Below are 25,342 nucleotides of genomic sequence, written 5' to 3' on the forward strand. Positions count from 1 at the left end.
CAATGTATCCATACATTTAACCATGAACAGCCTGAAAATATGTTAAAGCTCCCCAAAAGCCAAGTTTGATTTTGCCATTTTATATAAGGGACACAATTTTGCCACATTTTACCGAACTCCATTGAGCATCTGTGGAGTTTGGTTGTCCACAGGATGTCTTGGATACTAGGGGCTCAATGTATATCTGGACTAATCAGTATTGTGGAGTAATAGTGACAGTCTTCTTATAATTTGTTCTGTGTTCTGTAACATTTTTGTGTGTCTTCAAGCAATGAAAACTAACAGTAATGAAGGGAAGATGTGCAAAAATAAATTAGACACTTAGCTTTATTGAGTTACCTTTTTGGGTAATAAAACCTTTTACAATAAGTTTAAAATCATAATTCTTTTTTTATTTTCAATAATACAGGTTTTGACCTCACCCACTTTGGAAGCAAAAATAGCTCAAAATTTTGGTTGGGTTTTAATTCTTTTTATTTCTACTTCAAAACACATACCAAGGGGGTTGGACCACATAGCTCTGGCACCAAAAGGTTAACAAGTTATGAAAATCACAGTACAGTTTTAAAACTTGTCAGTTAGTCAATGATATTTAAAATGATAGCCACTTTTTGTTTTTGTTTTTTTTTAATAAAGATATAAATTAGAGGTCTGTAAATGTGTCATATTTACCTACAGATCTATTAACTTGCAGCTACAATGAGAGCAGTATGGAAAGTCAATGCTAAACTGAGCTATGCCAGGAGACAAGTTCTTAATCAATAGTGCATTACAGGGTAATACAATAGGTAAATTACAGTTTGGCACCATATGTTGGATGTAGGTAATTGGAAAAAAAAATAACCAGGCAAAAATGAAATGAAATTAAGTGCACTCTCTTAGAACTAGGCTGGCCAGATGCAAAAAAGAAAAAGAAAAAAGACTGGTTTGTTTAATCATAACTGGCTCCACTATTCTGGGACACCAATGTCTTAGGTGGGAGATGGTGGGAGATGCTGGGAGGTGGGAGGAAAGTATTGGATATGACTGCCATGCCCAACTAGCTATTTTCAGACACAATTGATGACTTTGTCTCATTATTAATTATGAAGAGAAAATTGGCAACCACTCCTCTCAGGAGGTGACATCTTTAAAACTTGGACAAATTTCTTTTTTGCACATAGGGTAAAGGTAAAGGTTTTCCCCTGACATTAAGTGTAGTTGTGTCCGACTCTGGGGGTTGGTGCTCATCTCTATTTCTAAGCCGAATTGCTGGCGTTGTCTGTAGATACCTCCAATGTCATGTGGTCGGCATGATTGCATGAAGCACTGTTGTCTTCTTGCTGGAGCAGTACCTATTGATCTACTCATATTTGAATGTTTTCGAACTGCTAGGTTGGCAGAACTGGGGCTAACAGCGGGAGCCCACCCTGCTCTCTGGATTTGAACTGCCAACCTTTCAGTTAGCAAGTTCAATAGGTCAGTGGTTTAGCCTGCTGCACCACTTGGGGCACATGGTGACTAAATATTCTAAGAACGGTAGGTCAGAAGGAAGGGAGGGCGGGAGGGAGAAAGGGAAATTTGTCTGGCCATTGTTTTTTGTTCACCTCAGCCATCAAAGTGTCTTGGGCTGGCTCTGCATTGTGTAAAAAGAGAGTTTGCAAAAGAAATTTCCTTTTCTGTACAACTCTGCAAATAACAGCCATCCTGTTCTTTTAGGCATCTGGCCGTCATTACTTAGAACCAAGATTAAAAACAAGCTGTTGTTTTCACAAGTGGAAGCAATGAAATCAACCACACTCTACACAAGTTGGACTCGAAAGTTACAGTTCTAAGAAAGCAAGTATATTAAAATGCACACCAACAAGGATATTAAAGTATAAATCTTTCCCCACCCCGTTAGTAGAAATAATTTACAATCCACAAAGGGACTTCTGGGTAAGCCACTAACTGCAGACATTAAAGGAATGTAGTTTAGTAGGCTTTGTTTCATATAGAAAGGCAACATTACTCTGAAAAAAGGTTTGGTCCTCTTAAAAGCCATAGAGGTGTGGCCATTACAGAGAGCCCCCATAGTATATGCTAAGTGTTCTTTAAATAGGGGAACGGGGAAGAAACATGGATTTTTGGGAAGAAACAAAATTGGCCCCATTTAGCTTTGTTTTATCTTGACAAGAGTCTGGAAGAACCATGCCATAAGTAGGTAAGAACAGCCTCATTTTGTGATCCAATAGCATCTTGTTTTGTGCAACTGTTACCAAAACTTTTCTTTTTGTTTTCTTCAGCCCCACCCCTGGCCTCTTTAGAATCACAAGACAACAAACCATCTGTCTCAATGACAGAAAAAAGACATTTCACTCTCTATTTACAAGTGAGTCACTTTGGCTAGAAAGGTCCCAGCTCACAAAGCACTGTTTACTTTTTGTGAATATCCTCATGACGTATAATTTTGTATGTAATCCAGTAAAATATATTGAAGATGAGAAAGGCAAGCGGGAATGCAGCTCGGGATATTGTATCAATCCTTTTGGCACGGTCAACAAACTTCTTTTTGATGGACTCTGAATCCTTTGGTAGAGGTGGAGGCGGAGGCGGAGGGATGGGAGGAGTGGCTTTGACTGCAGTGCCATCTTTCACCTGTAGGCAATGGCCCATCCCATAGCCACCAAAATTAAACCGGCTATCACGAGCACCACCTTCTTCCTAGAGGACGAGAGACAGAAATAGAGATATCAGTTATTCTCTGCACAGGCCAGTTATGCTTTTAGAAAATGTAAACTGGTACAAGCTAGATTTTATGGTTTGTTCATAATCCTGCTTTATAAAATATCATTGGATTTGGTAATAAGATTTGCATTAGTAGTAAAAACGTACACAAGCATTGTGTATCTGTACAGTAGAGTCTCGCTTATCCAACCTTCGCTTATCCAACGTTCTGTATTATCCAACACAGTCTGCCTTTTAGTAGTCAGTGTTTTTGTAGTCAAAGTTTTCAATACATTGCGATGTTTTGGTGCTAAATTCATAAATACAGTAATTACTAGATAACGTTACTGGATATTGAACTGCCTTTTCTGTCAATTTGTTGTAAAACATGATGTTTCGGTGCTTAATTTGTAAAATCATAATGTAATATGATGTTTAATAGGGTTTTCCTTAATCCCTCCTTATTATCCAGCATTTTTGCTTATCCAACGTTCTGCCAGCCCATTTGTGTTGGATAAGCGAGACTCTACTGTACTATATTTTTTATCAAAGACCAGAGTGGTCCAATGGATAGAGTGTTGGCCTTGGATCAAGTCCCCAATCTATTGTGAAGTTCCCTAAATGATTTTGGGTTAGTTACTAATTTTCTACCCAAAATACTTCACAGGATTCTTGTAAAAATAAATCCAACACAAGAGTCAAGATCACAGGCTACAGTGCCTAACTTTATGATGACACGACTACGTCTCTAAAACTGTATACTGAATATACTTTTTCTGAAATGTCTGGATTTCAAATTTTTTGGAATACATGCTTGCACATAATGAAATATTTTGAAAATAAAAATGTGGTGACATTTCATATATACCTTACACAGTTAGCTTGATGGTAATTTTATATATAATAGTTTTATAACTTCGTGCATGAAATAAAGTTTGTTTCTCGGGAGCCTATTGTCCTTAACTTCAGTTCAATTTATTATGATAACAGCAACAGCCTCACAAGATCATCCTATGAAGCCATCTAGTAAGGATGACTGACAATTTCAAGTCTAACCCAAACTACAACCTCCATGATTAAATGCTAGAGCAGAATATTGTATTAAACTATTTATTTATTATTTATTTTATTTACAGTATTAATATTCCGCCCTTCTCACCCCAAAGGGGACTCGGGGCGGATCACATTACACATATAAGGCAAACATTCAATGCCTTTAACATAGAACAAAGACAAAACAAACACGGGGCTCCGAGCTGGCCTCGAACTCATGACCTCTTGGTCAGAGTGATTTGTTGCACTGGCTGCAGCTGGTTGCTCAACAGCCTGCGCCATAGCCCAGGGTGTGTAGATATCTCCTAAAATCATTTTCACTAATGATTCATGTCATGGTTTGCAAAGATACTATATGTGCGTTAACTGGAAAATCTAATGCATGGAGCTGATTGGCTGAGTTTCCAAGGACCCGGGGAATTGGTTTTGTAACTGTTGCTATTCTGCTGCTGGTGAACCAGTTTGAACAGGTTTCTTAGTGTGTGTGTGTGTGTGTGAATCTACTGAGTACTGGCTGAAAAGAAGATGGCTCTGTACTCAGAGAGAGCCTGACTATTTCTGAGGCCTTGTTTGCTGCTTCACCGAAGCAGATTCATGGACTAAGAAAAGATTGCCTATTGACTGCTGATTTCTGTAAGCAATCAGAGGGAATACTGTAAATACCATTGTTCTGTTGATCTTTTGAAATCAGTAAAAGTTCCTTTGTTATTTGTTCTGCAAAGCTGAGTGGTGCATCATTCTGCAGGGTGTCTCTGGACTAACAGGCACATGTAAGAGGTTCCATCAATCATCCACAATCCTCAACAATTCATTGTTTGGGTAAGTGTGGTTATTCATATATTTGTTGTTGAACTGCAGATTCTTAATGGTAAGAGATGATGAAAATTGGAATCCAATGACATCTGAAGGCTCATCCATATCCTATCCTTGCTACAGGTCCAAACAACATTTATGGGAACTGCTTCAGCAATTACACATAAGTCTTCAGCATTCCAATTTTTAAGAAATGTTTTGTCATTCCTGTTCCCCTCCTTTTTGAGAAAGTAGCTGTTTGGTTTATAAATAAATGAAAAATGCCCTGGTAAATCAGAAAGAACAGCATTTCTTTTTAAACCTTTAATGACACTTTCATAAGTACCAAGCAAAGCAGTGTTCCCAGGACGCTATCTCTTGTAGTAAGCAGAGTATGCAGAAGGAATGCAAATCCAGGTCAGAAGGTTAATTAAAGGAGAACATATTCTCAGCAGCCAGTGTTTTGTGTTTTGAATTTATTTGGAAGCTTTCAAATATGCTAATAGCTTATTATATGAAGTACTCATCTGGCTTTTTCTAGCTCTTCCCAAATATAATGAGCTTTTGCTTTCGACAGGCTAGGCTGAAATTCCTGATAAATCAGATGAGGGATGCTCGCAAAAGGTTCGTTCCTAATGAACTAATCAAAAGACATTGTACAGAAATTCCTTCTCTCTCTCCCCCCCTCCCACCGCGATTTCTCTCCTTAATGGATTTTCTGTGGCAAGAAAGAAGATGAAAGAAGTCATGAGAAGGCATTGGAGAATTGCAAATGGATGTCATTTTCTAAATCTCTTGTAAAATTCTCTATACGAGGAAGGATGTTAAAGTCTCTTTTAAAAGTTCAGAGATCATCATTTATACATGTTCCTTTTCTCAGATACCTTTGCCACACTTTCACACACTGCACAGGTTTGAGAGTTTTATAAATGGTTTATACCAGTTTTGACAATTTTAACCCCCCCCCCCCTCCCAAATAATCCTAGGAATTATTTGGCAGGAATGCTGAAAATTGCCTGGTACAATTTTCTAGCCTCTTCATAGGAGATTGGTTCCCCCTAGAGAACACATATCAGAAAAAAAAAATCAGTGGCTGATGTTCCTCATATTACATTTCTTAAGGTTCCTAATGCTCTGGATTATGGCATTGTCTGCAGTTGCCACCTCATCTTGGCACTAACTAAATTATTGTCTACCACTACAAAAACATTTTGGTAGGCTTCAGACCACAAATCAAAATCCCCATAATTCAAGTTATGTCAGTGGACTTACACTCCTCCTGAAGATGCAAGTTCACATTTTGACCATGCTCCTTGAGTCAGCTTTGAATCTGCAACTCTGGATTTTGCAGTGGCTTTTGCACATTTAAAGCGTGAGCACAGACTGCTCCCATTACTTGAGAGATCAGATCTTTCCATGATGGCACATACTTTTGTTATATCTTGCTTGGACTACTATAATAGGCTCTTCAACCTGAGAGTGTTAATTGGAGCACATTACATACTACTCACTTGTTACAATAGCTTCATTGGCTTCTAGTTTATGTCTGGGCACAATTCTGCTGGCTATGACCTATAAAGCCCTATATGGCTCATTTTCAAACTATCTGGCCCACTAAATCTCCTCACCTCCCTGTCTGGTCCCTATGATCATCAGAGAGGCTCTTCTCTCAGTTGTACCACCATCAAGTCAGACTGATGAGGATGTGAGGTGGTTGCCCCTAAACTCTTCCTAAACAGGCTGGGCTGTGGTGCAGGCTGGTTAGTAGCCAGCTGCAATAAATCACTGACCAAGAGGTCATAAGTTCAAGGCCAGCCCATGTCGGAGTGAGCACCCGAACATTAAAATAAAGAATAGTCCTGCTCCTTGTTGACCTAAGCAACCCGAAAGATAGTTGCATCTATCAAGTAGAAAATTTAGGTACCACTATGTGGGGAAGCAAATTTAACTAATTTACAACACCATAAAAATCTCCAGCAGCATTTGGAATGAGGAAGTTGGCATCACAGTGGGTGATGAAGCAGCTGCTCCCGCTGTGGCCAGAATCGAGCATACCCTCAGGAAGCTGGAAGCTGGAGAAGGTTAAATTGCCTCTGTCTCTGTCTCTATGCTCATATGGCATTGAATGTTTGCCTTGTATGTGTACATTGTGACACATACACATACACTGAGTCCCCTTCGGGGTGAGAAGGGCGGAATATAAATACTGTAAATAAATAAGTAAATAAATAAGAATGCTCCTTGCTATCCCACCATTTGCAGGTAAAACACTTTCTTATTCTGAAAGGGTTAAAGGAAAATATATTAAAGAATGGACTAAAAACGTGCTGCATTGTTTTGCATTGAACTTTCTAAAAACAACATTTTCTTCTTTTTCATTATTCTTTTTAATTCTCTGAATAAGGCAGGACACAAATATAATAACAGCAAAAACTAATGAATTTTAATATAAAGCTATCAAAATCAATTCCCCTAACTTTGAGCTCACAAATGTTGCCACTATCGTCCTTGATTGTTGGGGATGACATTTATTTATTTATTTATTTCGTATCAAAAGCATTGCATAAATAAGTACAAAACTAATAAAATAGAAACAACATAAGTGGCTAAATAATTTTTGACCAAAAACAGGCAGTGAACGCATTGTCTGTAGCTTTCAACAATTCTTCTTCTGTATGACATGATCTGCAAATTATAAAGTCAATTCTTCTAGCATTATGTGGTTAATTTCACTGTGATGTTTTACTGGTAATTAATTACATGGCTTGCACACAGTTTTATCTGTTTTGAAAAAAAGATGATGATATTGAACTGAGTGCATTCAATGACATTTTGAATGCTATCCTTTCAAATCTGAAGTGCCATTGTGAACAAATAACTTGAAATACTAAATGGTTTAATTAACTTCTAAGGACAAAAACAAAACAAAAAATGAATGAGACTTTTGCCAGAGGACTTCAAAATACCTTATTGTTTATGCAAGTAAAAGTGTGACAATGATAATATCCTTTATCTTTATTACCACTTAATTACAAACATAATCGATCAATAAGGCCTCCTATAAAAACCACACATATTGGAAACAAATGGAAGATCTGGATGGGCAGGGAGATTGCCCCCAATAAGAATTCTGCTCCCCCCTACCCCAAATGTTCCTTCAGTATCTTCAGTTGAGGTTTTAGAAACGAAGTGTAGACATCTAAAGAAAATGGGCAAGCAAATAACTAAGGGAATATGAGCTCCACAAATGTAAAAGCTCTAGGTGTGCTAGGGCTAGAGCCCGGGCTGTGGCGCAGGCTGTTGAGCAACCAGCTGCAGCCAGTGCAACAAATCACTCTGACCAAGAGGTCATGAGTTCGAGGTCAGCTCGGAGCCCCGTGTTTGTCTTTGTCTTTGTTCTATGTTAAGGCATTGAATGTTTGCCTTATATGTGTAATGTGATCCGCCCCGAGTCCCCTTCAGGGTGAGAAGGGCGGAATATAAATACTGTAAATAAATAAATAAATAAATAAATAGGTGTGAATCATTTTCAAGGTCTAACTTTTCAAAATGCTGAAAATATGGTAACTAAAGGACAGTTTAATGGAAGGAAACAATGTTCTCATTTTGCCGCCTCCTCCTGCCCACCACTTCTGCACCCCTGATCCAATACTAATACTCTGGTATCCTTAACTCCTGAAGATAAAATTAGAGTTGGGAAAAGAGACTTTTGGAATAAATCCTCCAGCCAGCATGGCTAGCATGCAAGAAAGAATAATTTCAAGGTTTTCTCCACATTGGATGAGATTGTACCCCCTATCTCTAACTTTTGCACTGGGGACTTTTCTTGCACAAAAAGTTTGGGTAAAAGATATTGGACACTGTATTTTGCTCCCAAATGTTGCTTCTTGGACAACTATAATGCAGGGTTGTTGGTTTTTTTTTCTTTTTTTTACATAAAATAGTTTTTGTATAAATTATTTCCAAATGTCCCAAATTACAATATATTTACAGTAGACTTTTGGTTAACCAACATTCATTTGCCAGATAAACGTAGTTTTTTGTTACTTGAGAGTTACTATTAAAATATGCCTAATACTATACTCCATACTATACCATACCAACATTTTGTATTGACTTGGTGTTAATATTGAAATATAGTAATTAAATCAAATTAAGACAAATAAAGCCAATTTTAACTTAATGTAACACAGTTTTACTGCATTATATGTGTATTCTAATTTTTATTTAAAGTATTATTCAGTTTTGCTGGTCGCTTGAAAGTTCTCATTGCTTGAATTCCAGTTGACTGAGAGTCTACTGTATGACTTTATGTTTTATAAAATAACAAAGAATTACAAAAAAGTTATCATGGCAGTGGACCATTTTCCTTCAGATGTGTTAAGACAGCCTTTCTCTTCGTGGATGATAAAAGTGCAAGTATTCTTTGCAGCCCCGCTCCTTGCTGGCATTTTTTCATTGAAGGCACATTATGCATACTGGATTATGCTATAGATTGAGTCAACATGATTGAGTCAGTATTTGTTGTGATGTATGCAAATATTTGAGCTTCCAAATTCTGACAATAATGTGTTGTCAAAGGCTTTCATGGCCGGGATCACAGGGTTGTTGTATGTTTTCCAGGCCGTATGGCCATCTTCCAGAAGTATTCTCTCCTGACGTTTCGCTCACATCTATGGCAGGCATCCTCAGAGGTTGTGGCCTGCCATAGATGTGGGCAAAACGTCAGGAGAGAATACTTCTGGAACATGGCCATACAGCCCAGAAAATATACAATAACCCTCTGACAATAATGTCTTTTAAATTAAGCAGATAGTTTCTTAGGCTGAGGTTCCATGTTTCCACAACAGCCTAAGGGCAAAGATTACAGTTTAAACCTGCATTGATAATGTTAATATGCCCTTTATCTTCAGTGATGCTGTTCCATAAAAGTTATCTCTAAGCCTATGTGTCTGCCAAAGTCTTAGTGAACATTATCTTTGTACCACTGATCCATAGGATAAGGTAAAGTTGGAAACATTTTCCTCTAAACTTGTGTTTATATCCCTTAAAACCTTTCCCCCCACCTAGTGCAGTCTACATATATTAGACTACAGTCTTCCTGTTGACTAGGCATGACAGGGTTTGTAGTGAAGCACATCTGACAGGAACCAGATTCTAAAAAGCTGCAAAAATGGAAAATACAAGACCTTTTTGGGTTGATTCAAACTAGACATAGATCAGACTGTAACATTTCTTGACAATTATCAATATCAATAATATACAAAAAAAATTGAAGGGTTTCCATACATCCGAAAGAAGGTTGATAGCCAGTTGTTTGATAACATTCAAAACATTCGTTTCCTATCCTAGGAAACTGTTTCATTTTTAGGCCAAAGTGTATTCTTTAGACAGAAATCATCTGTAGCAATTAGAATATCAAATCATCTCCATCTTCTAAGAATAAAACTACTGTATAAGTGTAGGATGATCTCTGTATTCACAATGAATAGATTCCAGGACTTTGCTAGGAGACACAAAACTGAAGGTAATATTGAACAAATGGCTTCCAGCTGAAGCATAACATAGAGTTACGCTGGAGGATCTAGGAAATGCCTAGAGAGGAACCTCTATAGAAGAGCTTTCCAAACATTTCATGTTGGCAACACACCTTTTAGTCATGCATCATTTCATGACATGATAATTCAGTTTTACTACAAACCAGAGGTTAAACCAAACCCTCATAAGATATATGGATACACACACACATTGTAATAATGAAATGTATGAGTATACAACATACATTTCCAAGATTTTGGTCATTTCTCCTTACATTTTTACAGCACATTTACATACTGCAGCTAACACACTAATGTGTCACGACACAGTTTGGAAAACTCTGCTCTGTAGGCGTTGCTAGATGATCCACTTTGGTTCTATGGTCAACTTAAGAGTGGAAGCATTCTATCCTAAGTGAGGCTGGAATCAGTTCTAGGTTTTACTGGAAACTTTAAAGGAACTGTCCAACTCTCTGGATTTATTTAAGAAATAGCGCTTAGCTTCTTGTATAGCTTCTTTAAAGTTCATATTAAAAGCCAGGGCAAATCCGCTACCCCATTCCTATGAAAACCAGTAGCAACGACTGCACCATACTGGACTGGCAAGTAACTGGTGATCCACTGCGCACCGGATGTGGAAAAGCTGCTGCCACCTCTGGAAGGAAAGAATGTGAAATGCACACTTTAGTTCCTTGCTGCAGCTTAGGGAAGGGGCAACGGGTTCCCTTCTGGGGTAGTGTGGGCAGTGGGCCATCTCAGGAGTCTGGAATATGGCAGCTACAATACTGATTCAACGTATGAAAGGAAGAATTTTAAAATGCTACCTTTTTAGACTACCACAACACCCCAGTGGTTAGAAACTCTCAGACCTCAAGCCATTACTTACTTAGTGGGAATAGCAGAGGTCAGTTGGCTAATTGAAAATAGAAGGGGCAGCTCAATAGATGAAATTTGCTTTGCAGCTGCTCCATTAACTTTCAAGTGTCTTAAAGCATGAATAGGTACATAGGGTTATTAAAGTGAAAACTGGATAGTTCTTTTATACCTTAATGGTCGTGTAAAAGAGGGAATTTCAGAAAATCTTGCTTGCTGCATGAGCAGCAAGCAACACCTGCTCCGCTTCCGTCTTCTGCATAACCATCTAAGGTGCAGAGGTCCTCTCTGGTTTTTGGTCTGATATCCCTTGTGTGCAAAGTGCAACCCGCTGTCCACATGTAGCCACCAGGATATTTTTATGGTCTTTTATTATAATCATTTAAGGAAAAAATCTTATGTCCCAAAATGTCACTAAAAGCCTTCTCCCCGGGTCATTTTATGAGAGGTCTTGAAAAAAATAGAAACTGTCATCTGGATTACTTTGTCTTGGAAAAATGGCCTCTAATGGATCTAAAACAGCTGGAGTGGAATGTGGTAAAAACCTCTATGCCTTCTCTTGGATATTTCAGGCATTTTGGGGGAAAAATGTGTTTTTTTATATTGAATGTGTGATAGGGTACCCTCCAAGATGTCCTGGGCCTCCCAGTTTCTGACCCTTGCCCAACCCTGGATAAAACACACACTTTTATGTAGTATGTGTTTTTATGTAGTATAAAACAGTACCTTGGGAAAAGGGCATAGGGCGCTTCCAGACTAGACTTAAACTTGCAGATACCTTGCAGCCCTCCTGGCGTGTAAAAAGGGAGGGGCAGGGGGCTCATGGAGCTCGAATTGGGCTGTGGGGACAGATTACTGGGACTGTGGAAGCCTTTCAGAAAGGCTTGGATTTAATGGGGTATTTAATAATTTGGGACTAACAGTGTTTACCTGCTTTGTCTCGAATTATTCCTCTTTTAACTGAGGCATCGTTTGGACACTTCAGGTAAATGTCTGACGGGGCCCGCATTTTTGAAGGGCCCATAGTCTACTTTTCCAGAGATAAGGATGTACAAAATTCTAAAGCTTAAGCAGCTCTAATTTTCATCTCAAAGATCAATCTACTTGTGTCTGTTTTGGATTGCAAGGTGTGTGTGTGTGTGTTTCTTACATGTTCCAATGTGCACTTTTCCAAGGGCATACATTTTTGGTTGCTTATTAAATTTACATGCAATTTCACTCATTAACAAAAGTCTGTTTGTGTGGATTTTCTCTGCGTATATGTTTTCTAAACACATTTTAGACTAACATGTACATTGTTTAAGTGCATCCTTTATAGGCACAAACTGCATTGCAAGCTTATTAACTGTACAGTTTTTCTAGAGTTAACATTCACACTTGCATTTAGGTCCTGCAGTTGTATAATGAACATATTTGAGATGCCAATGGCCTTCTCAATCTTCTTTATTGGCAGGCCAGGAAAGCCCTAAAAACCTCAAATGTGGTATATCTTGTTCTAATTATGCAAAACATGAGTAAATGAATGAACCATTCTATAGGTAGAATTGAGCAGAAAAATCCAATACTAACAGAAACACCAATTTTATCAGCCCTTTTGTTGCCTGTGTTAAATGGTACACCAGATTAGAATATAAATGACAGCTGTGGCAACATATGTTCAGCAGATAAACAAGGCTTGTTTTAGCCTTGAGACTTATCTTCAGCAAATTTCCAAAGTGAAACAAGGTAGTTTTTTTTGTCAGTAACTATCACATCTTGCAGAAATAAGCTCATCAATAAGATTGATTGCTGCAGCTGCAATCTTTTTATCAACTCACTAATCTATATGGGTATATTGAGAGAATACTGGAAGACATAGCAAGGTGGGTGTCCTTTCAATTGCTAAATTAATATCGGCACCTGATCAGTATAAGCTTCTGTTGTGTTAGGTGTCAAAAAGCATATTGAACTAAATTTAAGAAAAATGTTTAGCATCTGCAGTACTTTCACATGGTGTGTATAAATTTAATTTCTTTTCCCAGAAAAGCCTTTTCCCATTTTAATTTTTTCTCTGCTTGCAGTCCTTGTGAACGTAGAAAGGACAAAGCTGTAGGTCTTATGAAAATACAATATGCACAATTATGTGAGAGAAAATTTTGAAATCTTCATTGTGAGTCTTCGTATTAACTTCAAAGGTGTAAATTGATGAGCATAGCATATGAATCATCATAAAATTGATCAATACAAAAATAATTGAATGTCAATTTGACTTTTACCATGTTTACCATATCACAGAGAAGGAAGGGTCAGGAAGCAGGCTCAACCCTTCTTTCCTATGGAGCTGCCCTGGAAGGACTTTTCCAGTGTGTGATAGAAGCCAGCGGGCTCTGTGGCGAAAGTGCAACACCCCCCCCCAACCAATTTTTAGCCTGTGTGAAGAGGTCCCAGGTATCCCACTTCAGACTGCCTTGTTTTGCTGTGAGCAACTATATCAAGAGTAGGTCAAATGTCTATTTACTAGATTACAGCAAAACATCAAATGACTTTATGAGAGAACAGGTCAAGCTGTAGAAGTGGTTTATTTTACAGAAAGGACAGGATTGTATTGTTTTCCAAATGTTGAACTGCAACTTCCAGAACTCTTTGCCATTGGCTATGCTGGCTAGGGCTGCTGGGAGCTGAAGTTAGTATTTGGAGGGCCACTTGTATCTACAGAAGTAGAAAGCATTAGGACTTAAAGCAACAGGAAAAACAAGACTCTGGGGAAAGGCAGGATCTACATATAATCAATAAAGTAAAATAAAGCTGACATATACTCAATAAATTCACACAACTGTGTTACCACATTGGCTATACATGAGTTAATTCCCACTCCCTTTCTTTATAGCGGACAGGTGAATTGGTCCTCTGGTATGTTGCTTCATTGAGTCATAGTTCAACAGCTGGTTCTGGGAAGGGACCACAGATGAAGCAATAATTTTTATACAGTTACTTATTCACTTAAGGACATGGGTCAGATCAGGGCACTGCACTGGACAACCACACAGAATAAGGTCACATTTGTATGGATATGGGAAAAGGTTACTCAAATGTAGGATCTTCACCTTGGAGGAAATTTAAAAGATGAGCCTATTCTTTAGCATGTCTGTTACACACCCAACATTTGCAAACTCTCACAAAATAATACATCAAATTGAGAGCAAGTACCATATAAAAATAGATGAAAGCCACTGTCATAAAATACTGCAAAACTTTTTTGCCCAGACTATAGAAAAAGAGACCAAACAAACAAGATAGACAACACAAAGATGAAGTCTGCACCTAGCCACAACAAAAAGGGAGCATCTAATATGAGAGTAACACAAAGTCCATACACACATGCTTTTATTTGGAACAAATTATCTACACATTATTTTCTCAGTCAATAACGGTTGTCTGCCTCAAACACATAAAAGTGCTGTGTTGTTCCACCTGCTGTCCACAGAACTATATTATTGATTCTCCTCACATAATACATAATAGAGCACAAAGAACACAATGTTATAGTGACAGGGAACTAAGACTCACCGAACAATCTTCAAAGATTTGTTTCTTTGATATCTCAAAAACGGGGGAAAGGGGAAGATAGTCACAATTCATCTTTGCAAATGCTATGGTATCACATAGAAGCTGATCCATGACATGAAGTAAAAGCTAGTGAATAGTCTGAAAGTGTCAGACTCTGGAGCTTTATTGAACCTAAACAGAGTAGTGGCAATGGGCATGATTCATGAGGTAAAACAACCCTGGAAGCTGCTGTATGGTGATGGACTGGAGTGGGATAAGAAGACCCTGACTCTTATATTTAAATATTAAGAGATAGCACTGGAGACTGTATGTACTGCTGTTCACAAGTCTAAATGCACAATTGGTTAATCAACAACAGTCTACAGAATAAGCATAAGCTACTGGTATCAGCAGGGATGACTATGTGGTCAACAACATGCACTTGGATCATAAACATACCTTCAGCCTCCTTTGGTAACTTAGATATTTCTTACTCATACTGACTTGCAGTATATGTTTTGATCTTCTGAAACTGAGAAAGTGTGACTTGCCTCAAGGTCACCCAGTGGGTTCCATGGTTGATCAGGGATTTGAAACTTGTCTCCCAGAGTCCTAGTCCTATACTCAAACCACTAGATCATGTGGGGTCCATGATCATATACTCTAATTTGTCAGCTGCTGATCAAGACTCAACCTGAGTATAGCAACATGGATAGTCTTGGTGGACAGTTTCTACACCAACTTAGACCCACCCTACATATTCTCATCATTTGGCCCATCCTGTATTTTAAGTGTTAAATGAACTATTTGGCTAAGTGAAAAAGATGCTTCCAAGGGATGAGAAAACTGTCAGATAGGAAAGCTTTTCACACACTTGCCTATGTGTGATACTGCAAAGTGTAATACTTCAAAGAGCATAGGGCAGCATACTTAGGGAGCTAACAGGCAGCGCCAAATTTTGGGATTTAGAAGAGGGGCAAAGAAACCCGGGACCCCAGAGCAGGTCCCCACACAGACCTGCCAGTTTCGGGCTTTCTTTCCCCGCCATCCTCACTAGCCTCTCTTCTGTGTCTTGGGATAAAATGGAGGGAGGACAGGAGAGATTCACCGGAATATATTTTTAAAAAAAATATGTGGACATGCACGTATCAGAAATATAAGCCTATTTGCATGTGCATATAAACGGATCGGAGCCCCCAATGGTGCAGCGGGTTAAACCGCTGAGCTGCTGAACTTGCTGACCAAAAAGTTGGCAGTTCAAATCTTAGGAGCGGGGTAAGTTCCCGCTGTTAGTCCCAGCTTTTGCCAACCTAGCAGTTCGAAAACATGCAAATGTGAGTAGATCAATAGGTACAGCTCTGGCGGGAAGGTGACAGTGCTCCATGCAGTCATGCCGGCCACATGACCTTGGAGGTTTCTACGGACAACGCCGGCTCTTCGGCTTAGAAATGGAGATGAGCACTGACCCCCAGAGTTGGACATGACCAGATGTAATGAGAGGAGAAAACCTTTACTTTACTACATACAGATCAGCCCATAACAGAGGGAATAAAAAAACTTCTGCCGCATTTCTCTCCTTGCTAATTATTTTTTAAAGCTCTGTTTACAGTGTCACAGTGTTTACAGTGTAAAAAAACAAGTTTCAGAGAGTTCTAATGACTCTCCATTAGTGCTTCCTGTCAATCAGCTGTCAGTTTGACAGCCTGTTTGACAGTTTTGAGCTTTTTAAAAGGAATGAACCTCATCTAGAACATCTTTCAGCCAGGAACGAGATAAAAGGGGATCTTTTTATCCTATGGCTTCCCTCCTTTGTATCAAATCATTGCGGGTTTTCCAGTGATGTCATCTAGCCACCTCCCATTTTGAAAATGGGAGTTCTCATGATTGAGGTACTGTGTGGATGTGGCCTTAGGCGCTTTCCAAACAAGTGTATAAAATCCCACATTATCTGCTTTGAACTGGGTTATATGGCAGTCTGGACTCCTTTAACCCAGTTCAAAGCAGATATTGTGGATTATCAGCATTGATATTCTGGGTCATATGGCTGTGTGGAAGGTCCTTAGGCCATTTCCACAATACCTCTATATCCAAGCTCTGATCCCAGATTATTTGCCTATCCCAGATTATCTGGCAGTGGCGACTCATATAAATCAGTTTAAAAGAGATAATCTGGGATCAGATCCAGGGATACAGGGCAGTGTAGAAGGAGCCTCAGTCATCCATGATTCCCCCAACAACCTAGTGAAGTAAATCAGATTGAGAGATGTTGGTTTGCTCAAAGTCCCACACAGCTTCATGAATGAATGGGAATTCGACTCACAATTCTCCATCCTAATATTAAACATTGTTACTAACTAGTTTACTTTTCAAAAAATTAATTCCCATATTTCCATAATACAAGAATCCAAAATAAGGCTATGCAGATGGAAAGGGAGAATTTTGTAAGTGGGATCAGGCAAGATTGTATCCTATCCACTGAACTTTGTGGGGCAGAAGTGAGGGGGTGTACTATGAGGCCCAGCTGAATTGTGATTTTTGTGTACCATTTGGGGCTGGCGGAGAGACAAATTGTAAGATGGTTTTTACTTTTCACTATTTCATTCTAATTAACAATATGTCTACAATGTGATTTTCCTTTTGTTCCATATTTCCCTTCTCAATCTGCCATTACAATGTCATGGAAAAAATATTCTCTCTGCCCTCCCCTTCTTCTGCACATCACTAGTTTCCCTTCTGGATGCTGGTCTTTAAATAAGAAAATTAATTATTCCCCAGCCAATTTAAGAACGACGCCAAATAATTCATTGACCTCTCGGGCTGTTTACACACAAACAAGTCAATTCAATGCAATCAGTACCAGCTTTGCTAAACAGCTGCGGCATAATCACATTATTAGTCTCCTGACTTCACCATCTAACTAATTTGTAAAAACAGGATATAGCTAAAAGGTGGTATTCCTACCAAGGACTTCAAAGAGAGAAATCTACTGCCAGTCTGGTCACAAACAGCAATGTAGGGCTATGGTCTATTTCATTGTAGCTAATACTTAAAAAAAAAAACCTTCGTGTACAATCTGGAAGCAAACTTCTACTTTGGTATATATGGTAAATAAAATTTTGCTCATAAATCTATTCACACAGGGTAAACTTTATTGCCTGGTACTTGTTAGACATTGTTTTCTTGGAGTTTAAACTGAAAGGGGTAGTTTTTAAGCTCTTTATCAAGAGAGAACTCCACTCACATGGTTGTCTTATGAACAGCTACATATTGGGGTCACTTGATATTTGAATTGTGTCCTGGATCTGTCTCATGAGATGACACTATTGCGAATGTATCTGCTTTCAAGTTGCTGGATGGTGACCCAATGATTTTCATAGGGTTTTCCTAGGTAGGGAATACTGGTTTGCGAATGCTTTCCTCTAAAATATAGCCTATACGAGAACTTGGTATTACTTTGTGGTCCCACATCCAATACTAAGTACCAGGCTTGGTACTGATTAGTTTCCAAGGTTAGATGGCATCTGGTGCATATAAGCTATGTAAGCCTCCTGACATCATTGTAGAACAATAATATACATAATTTTATTCTGTAAATGTATCTGTGGTCCAATTTCTCTATTTCAAAGGGCTAGGAATAAAGAATAACGTATATACCCTGTTTCCCCTAAAATAAGACCTCTCCAGAAAATAAGACCTAGTAGAGGTTTTGCTGAATTGCTAAATATAAAGCCTCCCCCAAAAGACCTAGCAAAGTTTTTGTTTGGAAGCATGCCCAACGAACAGAACACCAGAGCATGCAGGATAGGTAAATGTACGTACCATAGAGTGTTGTACATGGAAATATTGGTAGTAACAAGAAATTCTTGATAGGATTCACAGTTTGTCTGGTTATGCTGGTTTGTGATAACAACTACTGTACAGAAATTAATAAATTTTCATTTTCTTTGTTTAACAATAAATGTGAATTCTTCTTCATGGAAAAATAAGACATCCCCTGAAAATAAGACCTAGCGCATCTTTGGGAGCAAAAATTAATATAAGACACTGTCTTATTTTTGAGGAAACACGGTAAGTGTTTCTGCACATTTCACAATTGCCTAGAATTCAGCCTTTTGTCCATAGGCAGCCTTATTTTGACTGTACAGTATTCAACAAATATAGAGGTGTGATACCTACAGTACATCCAGCATTGTAATCCAAAACGTAAAATTTCCATGCTCTGGTTACAGTAACTAAAAAGTTAAGAACTCAAACTTCTTGGATGGATCAGCCATGTATTAGCAAGACAAAAGAGAGATTGACAGTAAGCTACATTCTTAATTTTCTACACTATTCCCTCCTTGCTCCTCCTGCTATCCAGTCCCATGCCTGTTTTGTAATGCTTCCCACACTCATATGGTTCCTGCCTGCTAATAGGAGTGACACAATCAAGCAGCAAACAACCACTTAGTTGAAAAAAGCAAGCTATATGTAGCGCTGGAAGAGGAAGAGAAATAAAATGATTAAAACATGGTATGTTTCATTTCTTTTCTGCAAACTCAGAAGTGGAAGTAGTGACCTGCTTCTTCTTTTCTCACCACTCATGTCAGTTAAAGCTAGCTGACCTATCCTAATGTGAGGGCATATAATATATGTAATCTACAAATTGGGTTAAAGAAGATTAATGGAGAGTAGGCTAAGGGAATAAGTGGGCATCTTAGGCTGACTTAGTGGCAGTTAGTATATATAGGACGGAGAGTTTTATGAGAATACCCTTTCCCTACAATAAGGATGCGTGTATATATATATGTGTGTGTGTGTGTGTGTGTGTGTGTGTGTTTTGGTGAATACATATACACAACATGCATGCACATTCTGTCCCTGATTAAAATAACCCCCTGCTTAATATGAAAAGAACCCTGAAAGTAAATATTTAGTAGGACCTACCACTTTTATTTTGTTCCTAGGCTTAGGATGCCTTACTATGAGGCAAAGTGAGGCAGATATCTCAGATGAGGAAATTGATCATATGTATCATGAAAGACTAATGTCATTTAATTTAATTCCTATAATCCGCCTCCATCTCCCCAAAGGGACTTGGGGCAGCTTAAATGGGGACAAAGCCCTAAAACATCAGTTTGATGGACAAGTAAAGCACAATACAAATTACAAGACAGTGATGTTTTCAGAACACTGCCAGTCAAAGTTAATATGAAATCTCTTGACATATTCGATTTTTTCACAACAATAAAACATAATCCATCCTTCTTCCTTGATCCAGTCCTGTGCCTATTACAAAGTGATTTGCTTCTGCAAATGAAGCAAACTTTATTAACTAGCCTCCATCAGTGTGGATGGCCCAATGGGGTTTGTGTAGATGACATCAAACATGAAACTTTTAAAAAAATACTTCATTTTAAATAAATGCAGTATTGTGCTTATAGGTGGATAAACCATAACCTACGACCTGCTGGAAGTTTAATACTCTTAACATCTTTTTGCCAGAATAGACTCTCTCTCTTACAGGACAATATAGAGAGGAAAGAAGCTCTGCCTGCTGGATGCCATCCACTCATGAAAGCAAGGAGCTCAAAGTACCTTCTCCAGGTCAGCTGCTATCAGTTCTGTGAGTCACTCTGTAGCTTTGCTAAAAGAAGAAATTACATAACTATTCTCTGTCTACTATAAAACATAAGTACCCAGGCAGGAGAGTGTCTCTTCAAATTTACCAAGAAGCTTGAAAGCCAAAATCTAGGGTTGCAGGAGAGGGCATCATTGCAAGCATCTGCTATCATTGAGAAAAAGACACTTCTCCCGGGGAGGCACAAAAGAAACCTCAAATTCCACAAACTACATTGCCAAAAAGTCTCTTTCTCCTCCTGCTTTTCCTCCTGCATTTAAAAATGGGTTTATGATCTATAAGATCCTTACCAAATAACATATCTTTGCCCAACAAGTTCTTCATTTCTCAATTCATTTTAAATTATTCTTTTGGCAGAAGATAACCCAGCACCAGGAAGCAAATTCTGTTGCCAGCAGAGAATTAAAAATGAATGAGTGTCGTTCTAATAAACGGACCTACTCTATAAAAATAGCTGAATAGCTGTTGTGACTGCGCCTTCGGGGACTGTGAATAATAGTGGTGGGATTAGGAGAGGAAGGAAAAACCTTCACGAGGAGGGCTCGTTGGAGGATTTGCACAGGAAGAGGATCAGGTGGTGGCAGAGGACGTGGGCACTGACTGGGCACGGGCACCAGAGATGCCTGGGGAGGAATCGGGGCCCATGGATACTGCTGACACTGGGGAAGCTTGGGTACCTTCAGAAGCAGACCCCACTTGGTCTACTTGGAGGAGTGAGGATGGGACCACAGGTGTGGATGCAGCTTATTTTTGGCCTGTTTCTTTAATAAACTCTGTTTTTGCTCTCTAATTGGCGTCTGACTTTTGACAATAGCTGTGTATTGGAAAACCAGGTAGAACCAACCGGAGTAACATTAGCATTTCAGGTTTTTACAGAACTTGAATGTATCTCCCTAGAAAACCCGAGTTTCTAGTAACTAATGTGGTGTTTATAATAATAAAGGCATTATGCTACATTAGCAACAGTCTGTTAGTTTTAGAAGTAGTTAATTCAACTATTTTTGCTACTTTTAAGTATCATGAAAGAGAAAACCTATTTTTAATGAATAGGTTCATTTTTAATTTTTATTAAAATTATACTAAATCAGAAACATACTACATACAACAGAAAACACATTAAAATCACAGCACCCACAAAGAACAACAGAAACAACAAATGTGACTTCCAACTTTTTTCTCTGCAGCTACAAACTCATATATCTGAACATCTGAAATTCAAATCCTACTCATTGTGAAATCCAATTATTATCAACCAATATTTTACATAATGAGGTCCACAAAAGATTCCCAACCCTTTAAAAAGAAAAAAAAGATGCTTTCTCACTAATCAAAGAAGTTAATTTATCTACCACAGCCATCATTATCACCAACTATTCTTCCTCCATTGATATAAATAATAATAATAATAATAATAATAATAATAATAATAATAATAATAATAATAATAATCTTTATTTTTATATCCCGCCCCATCTCCCTGAAGGGACTCGGGGCGGCTCACAACAGGGTCAAGCCCGAAACAACAATACAACATATTTGACAAAATCTTAAAACATTTCAACGATACACAAAATAAAATAATGGACAATACATTAAAATCCAAGCAGATAAAATCAGAGTAATTAAAAGCAAACCAGCAGGGACAGGTTTCATAAAGTGCTGTATCATGGAAATGAGTAACAGTGATAAAGTGCCATACGCTTTTAAAACATAAAGTATTCTGATGACAGCTCTGTTGGGCCTATTCATTCAAATGTGCTCTGGAACAACCATGTTTTCAATTCCCAGTGGAAAATGGGCAGGGAAGGAGCTAACCTGATCTCCTTAGGGAGAGAGTTCCAGAGCCGGGGGGCCACTGCCGAGAAGGCCCTCTCCCTCGTCCCCACCAGCCGCATTTGAGACAAAGGCGGGAGCGAGAGGAGCGCCTCCCCGGATGATCTTAGGGTTCGCGTTGGTTCATAGGAGAGGAGGCGATCACGGAGATAGGCAGGTCCTACAATCCTACGTTCTTCTACTTTGTGCAAATAACAGTCTTGCTGCAGTGATCATACACAGAAATAAAAGGCCATTGATTATTTTGAAATTGATTATTTAGAATCCCCATAAGAAAAGTTCTGGTTTCATAATAATTTTCAAAATTCTTTGAATAGGAGTCAGTTTGCATCCAATTCGTTTCTTGATGTTTTGCACATCCATCAGGTATGGTAAAATGTCCTTTAATATTGCCCACATTTCCAACATACAAAATATCTTTATAATTTTAAACAATCTCTCAGATGTCAGCTACCAATAATATATCATTTTGTACAAGTTCTATTTAATATCATAGCATGAAGTACATTTCAACCCTTTTGACTATTATATCCAAAGTTTCTAGCCTATTTTATCAAACATTTTCTCTTCTTCCATACCAAAATTTAACCAAGGTTTATGCATTTTACCTATCAGCATTTGTATATAATTGAAATTCAAACTGATTTATTGTATTGAAAACTACCATTCTTTTTAGCTAACTTAAATCATTCTAATAACTAATAAGACATTCTAATAAGAATACAATGGAAAAGTATTAACATTCTGCAAACAATTGTACAACTGTTTAAATCTTATACAGTATTTAAAAAATAAGGAATCTAACAATCTAACAATCTAATTTTGGAACTGATACTATAATAACAATAAACCACCTGGGGGACGTAACTATGATGGGAATTATTTTTTAAAGTAATTTTCTCTGTTCTGGGCTCCTAGAAATACTAGGTTGTCATTATAAAATGCAGTTTTTACACATCTTCATGAAAACTGAATAAAAAATGGATTTTCGGCAAGTGGAGTTTGTATTAAAAGTAACAAATGATTAAATTCCCTTACTGAAGGCGCCAGATCCTGTCTGATCTTGGAGGCAACGCAAGGTCAATCTTGGCTAGTACTTGGATAGGGAATCGCCAAGGAATACCAGGTGCTGTGTGCTATATTTCAGAGAAAGGAACTGCCAAAACCATATCAGAATTACCGGTACTTGCCTTAAAAAAAACTCCATAAAATTCACAAGATCACCATAAGTTGACTGGTGACATGAAGGCATAGATAGCCTTCAGCTGTTAAAACTGTTAACATATAATGGTTAAAAGATACAGGAACTTTTTCACCAGACGAGCCATGTTTCTCCTAGCATAATTAAAACCTCCCCAACTACCAAATAAGATATTTTAGTCATAACACTGATTTATTAGTTTGCTTGCAATACAGGAACATGGTATTTCCTAATTTTCTTCTCAAAGGAAGCAAGAAGTAATGTTAGGAATTATTCTCCTGCCTTTGCAATAAAGTCTTTAAAAACTGTAGTTTAAGAAGACTACTCAGATTCAGGACTTCAGTATGCAAAGGAATCTTAAAGACGAGTTGAGTGCCCTTCCAGACAGGCCAAAATCCCAGTTTCTCTCGGAATGGAAGCTACACAGTTGGTCCAAACCATGGGATTTTGCTAGATGCTCTCTTGTGCTGAGCCAAGATCAGCATGGGTGGGCAAGGGCACTGCCAGCCTCCCCTCCCTGCCCTCCATTTCCCCTCCACTTACCAGAGGAAGATTCTGACAAGGCCTGAAGTTTTTCTCCCTCCCCCTTCCTTGGAAGAGCTGAAAGAGAGCTTTGGGGAGAGGAGGGAGGGGGGATTCCTGCTCCAAGGCCCCGTTGGCCATTCTAGGGAAGAGGGAGAGAGGAAAAGGCTTCAAGCCTGGTTGGAGTCTCCCTCCAGTAAATTGAGAGAGAACTGGGGGGCAAGGGGGGAGATTGACAGTGCCATTCTTCTTCTCCAAACTGCCTAAGCTTGGGGAGGAGGGGTTGCTGTGGAAATAGACACTGGGATCATGGAATTTAAGCAGATTAACCTGAAATGCCTCAGGGTAATCCGTTTCCCAGCCCACATTTTAGTGCTGTGTAGAAGGGGCCTGAGAGGATGAAGTTGGTAGCATAAGCTTTCATGGAGTATGGCCCCATCAACACTGTCATATAATGCAGTTTTAAATGCAGTGTAGATGGAGGCCTGAATATTTTCTCATATGGATTGAGTAAGATGCATGGAAGCAGAACTTTATATGCAGACTATTGATCAAACCTTATCTCTCTTTCACACACACACACACACACACACACACACACACACACACACACATGCTATTTTGCCAGTAAGCATTGTGAAAAGGCAGGCAAGCAGGGCAACTCTGTTGCCCTGCACACCGCTATGGCACAGCGATGCTTCCCCCATCACACAGGGAAAGTGTCACCCAACCGGAGCAGAAGTTAGAGCCAGCACAACACAGGAGCCTTCCTGTGTTGATGAGGTAGCATCTTAGGAAGTGTAGCGGCAAGATTGCTAACAGGAACTGATTACAGGGACCATACAACCCCCCTGTTAAAACAGCTCAACTGACTGCCTGTGTGTATCCAGGACCAATTCCAAGTGCAGGTTATTTCCTACAAAGCCCTAAATGGTTTGGGTCCAGTCTATTTGCGTGACCGGGTTTCCCCCTATGAACCTGCTCAGGCCCTGAGGTCTGCTGGGGAGGCCCTTCTCACAGTCCCACCACCATCACAAGCGCACTTGGTGGAGACAAGAAAAAAGGCCTTCTCAGTAATAGCCCCTCGGCTCTGGAATGTCCTCCCCAGGGAGATCAGACTGGTTCCCACATTAATGACTTTTGGGAAAGAATTAAAAACTTGGCCATGGAAGTAGGCCAATGAGAATGACTAATCTAATTTAAATGATGGAGGATTATATGTGAACTGGTTGACCGTCTTATTAAGAAGGGTTGGTTTATATGTATTGTGTTTGTTTCTGTTGTAAGCTGCCCGAGGTTTTTTTGGGGCTAGAGAGGGGGATATAAATAAAGCGATGATGATGATGATGATGATGATGATGATGATGATGATGATAAAGTTTCCATTTGGGGGCAGGGCCTCCGCTGGAAGTTGAGGGACCTCCTGTGATGGGCTATCTGCCCATCCATCCCTCAACTTGGGCCGAAGTGTGCTAGGATGGTAAAAATTCTTTATTTGATGAGGTACTACATATGTGAATAGCATTATAAAAGTGAAAGTTGTGGATATGCTGATGAGGTGATTAATTCAGTTTTAATGATAGTCTATGGTTCTTGGGGAAGAAAGGCAAGAGGGGAGATGTTGTGCAAATCCAGACTGAGCAGATGAATGGTGGAGAGAATAATTTTATTGGAAGTCTAGAGTGAGGTGTTCATTTGTTT

The 25,342-nt window shown here is 38.9% G+C and overlaps 1 protein-coding gene across 5 annotated transcripts in view; it reads right to left on the reverse strand.

Annotated features, from left to right (window-relative positions):
* Window positions 1-309: 309 nt before the first annotated feature.
* glra2 (glycine receptor alpha 2) overlaps window positions 310-25,342 on the reverse strand; it is a 186,373-nt gene continuing 161,340 nt past the window's right edge. For all 5 annotated transcript variants that reach the window (XM_003218889.4, XM_003218890.4, XM_062975254.1 and 2 more), the window contains one exon: window positions 310-2,682. In XM_003218889.4, the coding sequence (XP_003218937.2) occupies window positions 2,395-2,682 (288 nt within the window). In that variant the 3' untranslated portion in view covers window positions 310-2,394. The remainder of the gene's footprint in view (window positions 2,683-25,342) is intronic.

This window comes from Anolis carolinensis, chromosome 3 (assembly GCF_035594765.1).
Source record: "Anolis carolinensis isolate JA03-04 chromosome 3, rAnoCar3.1.pri, whole genome shotgun sequence".
NCBI lineage: Eukaryota > Metazoa > Chordata > Lepidosauria > Squamata > Dactyloidae > Anolis > Anolis carolinensis.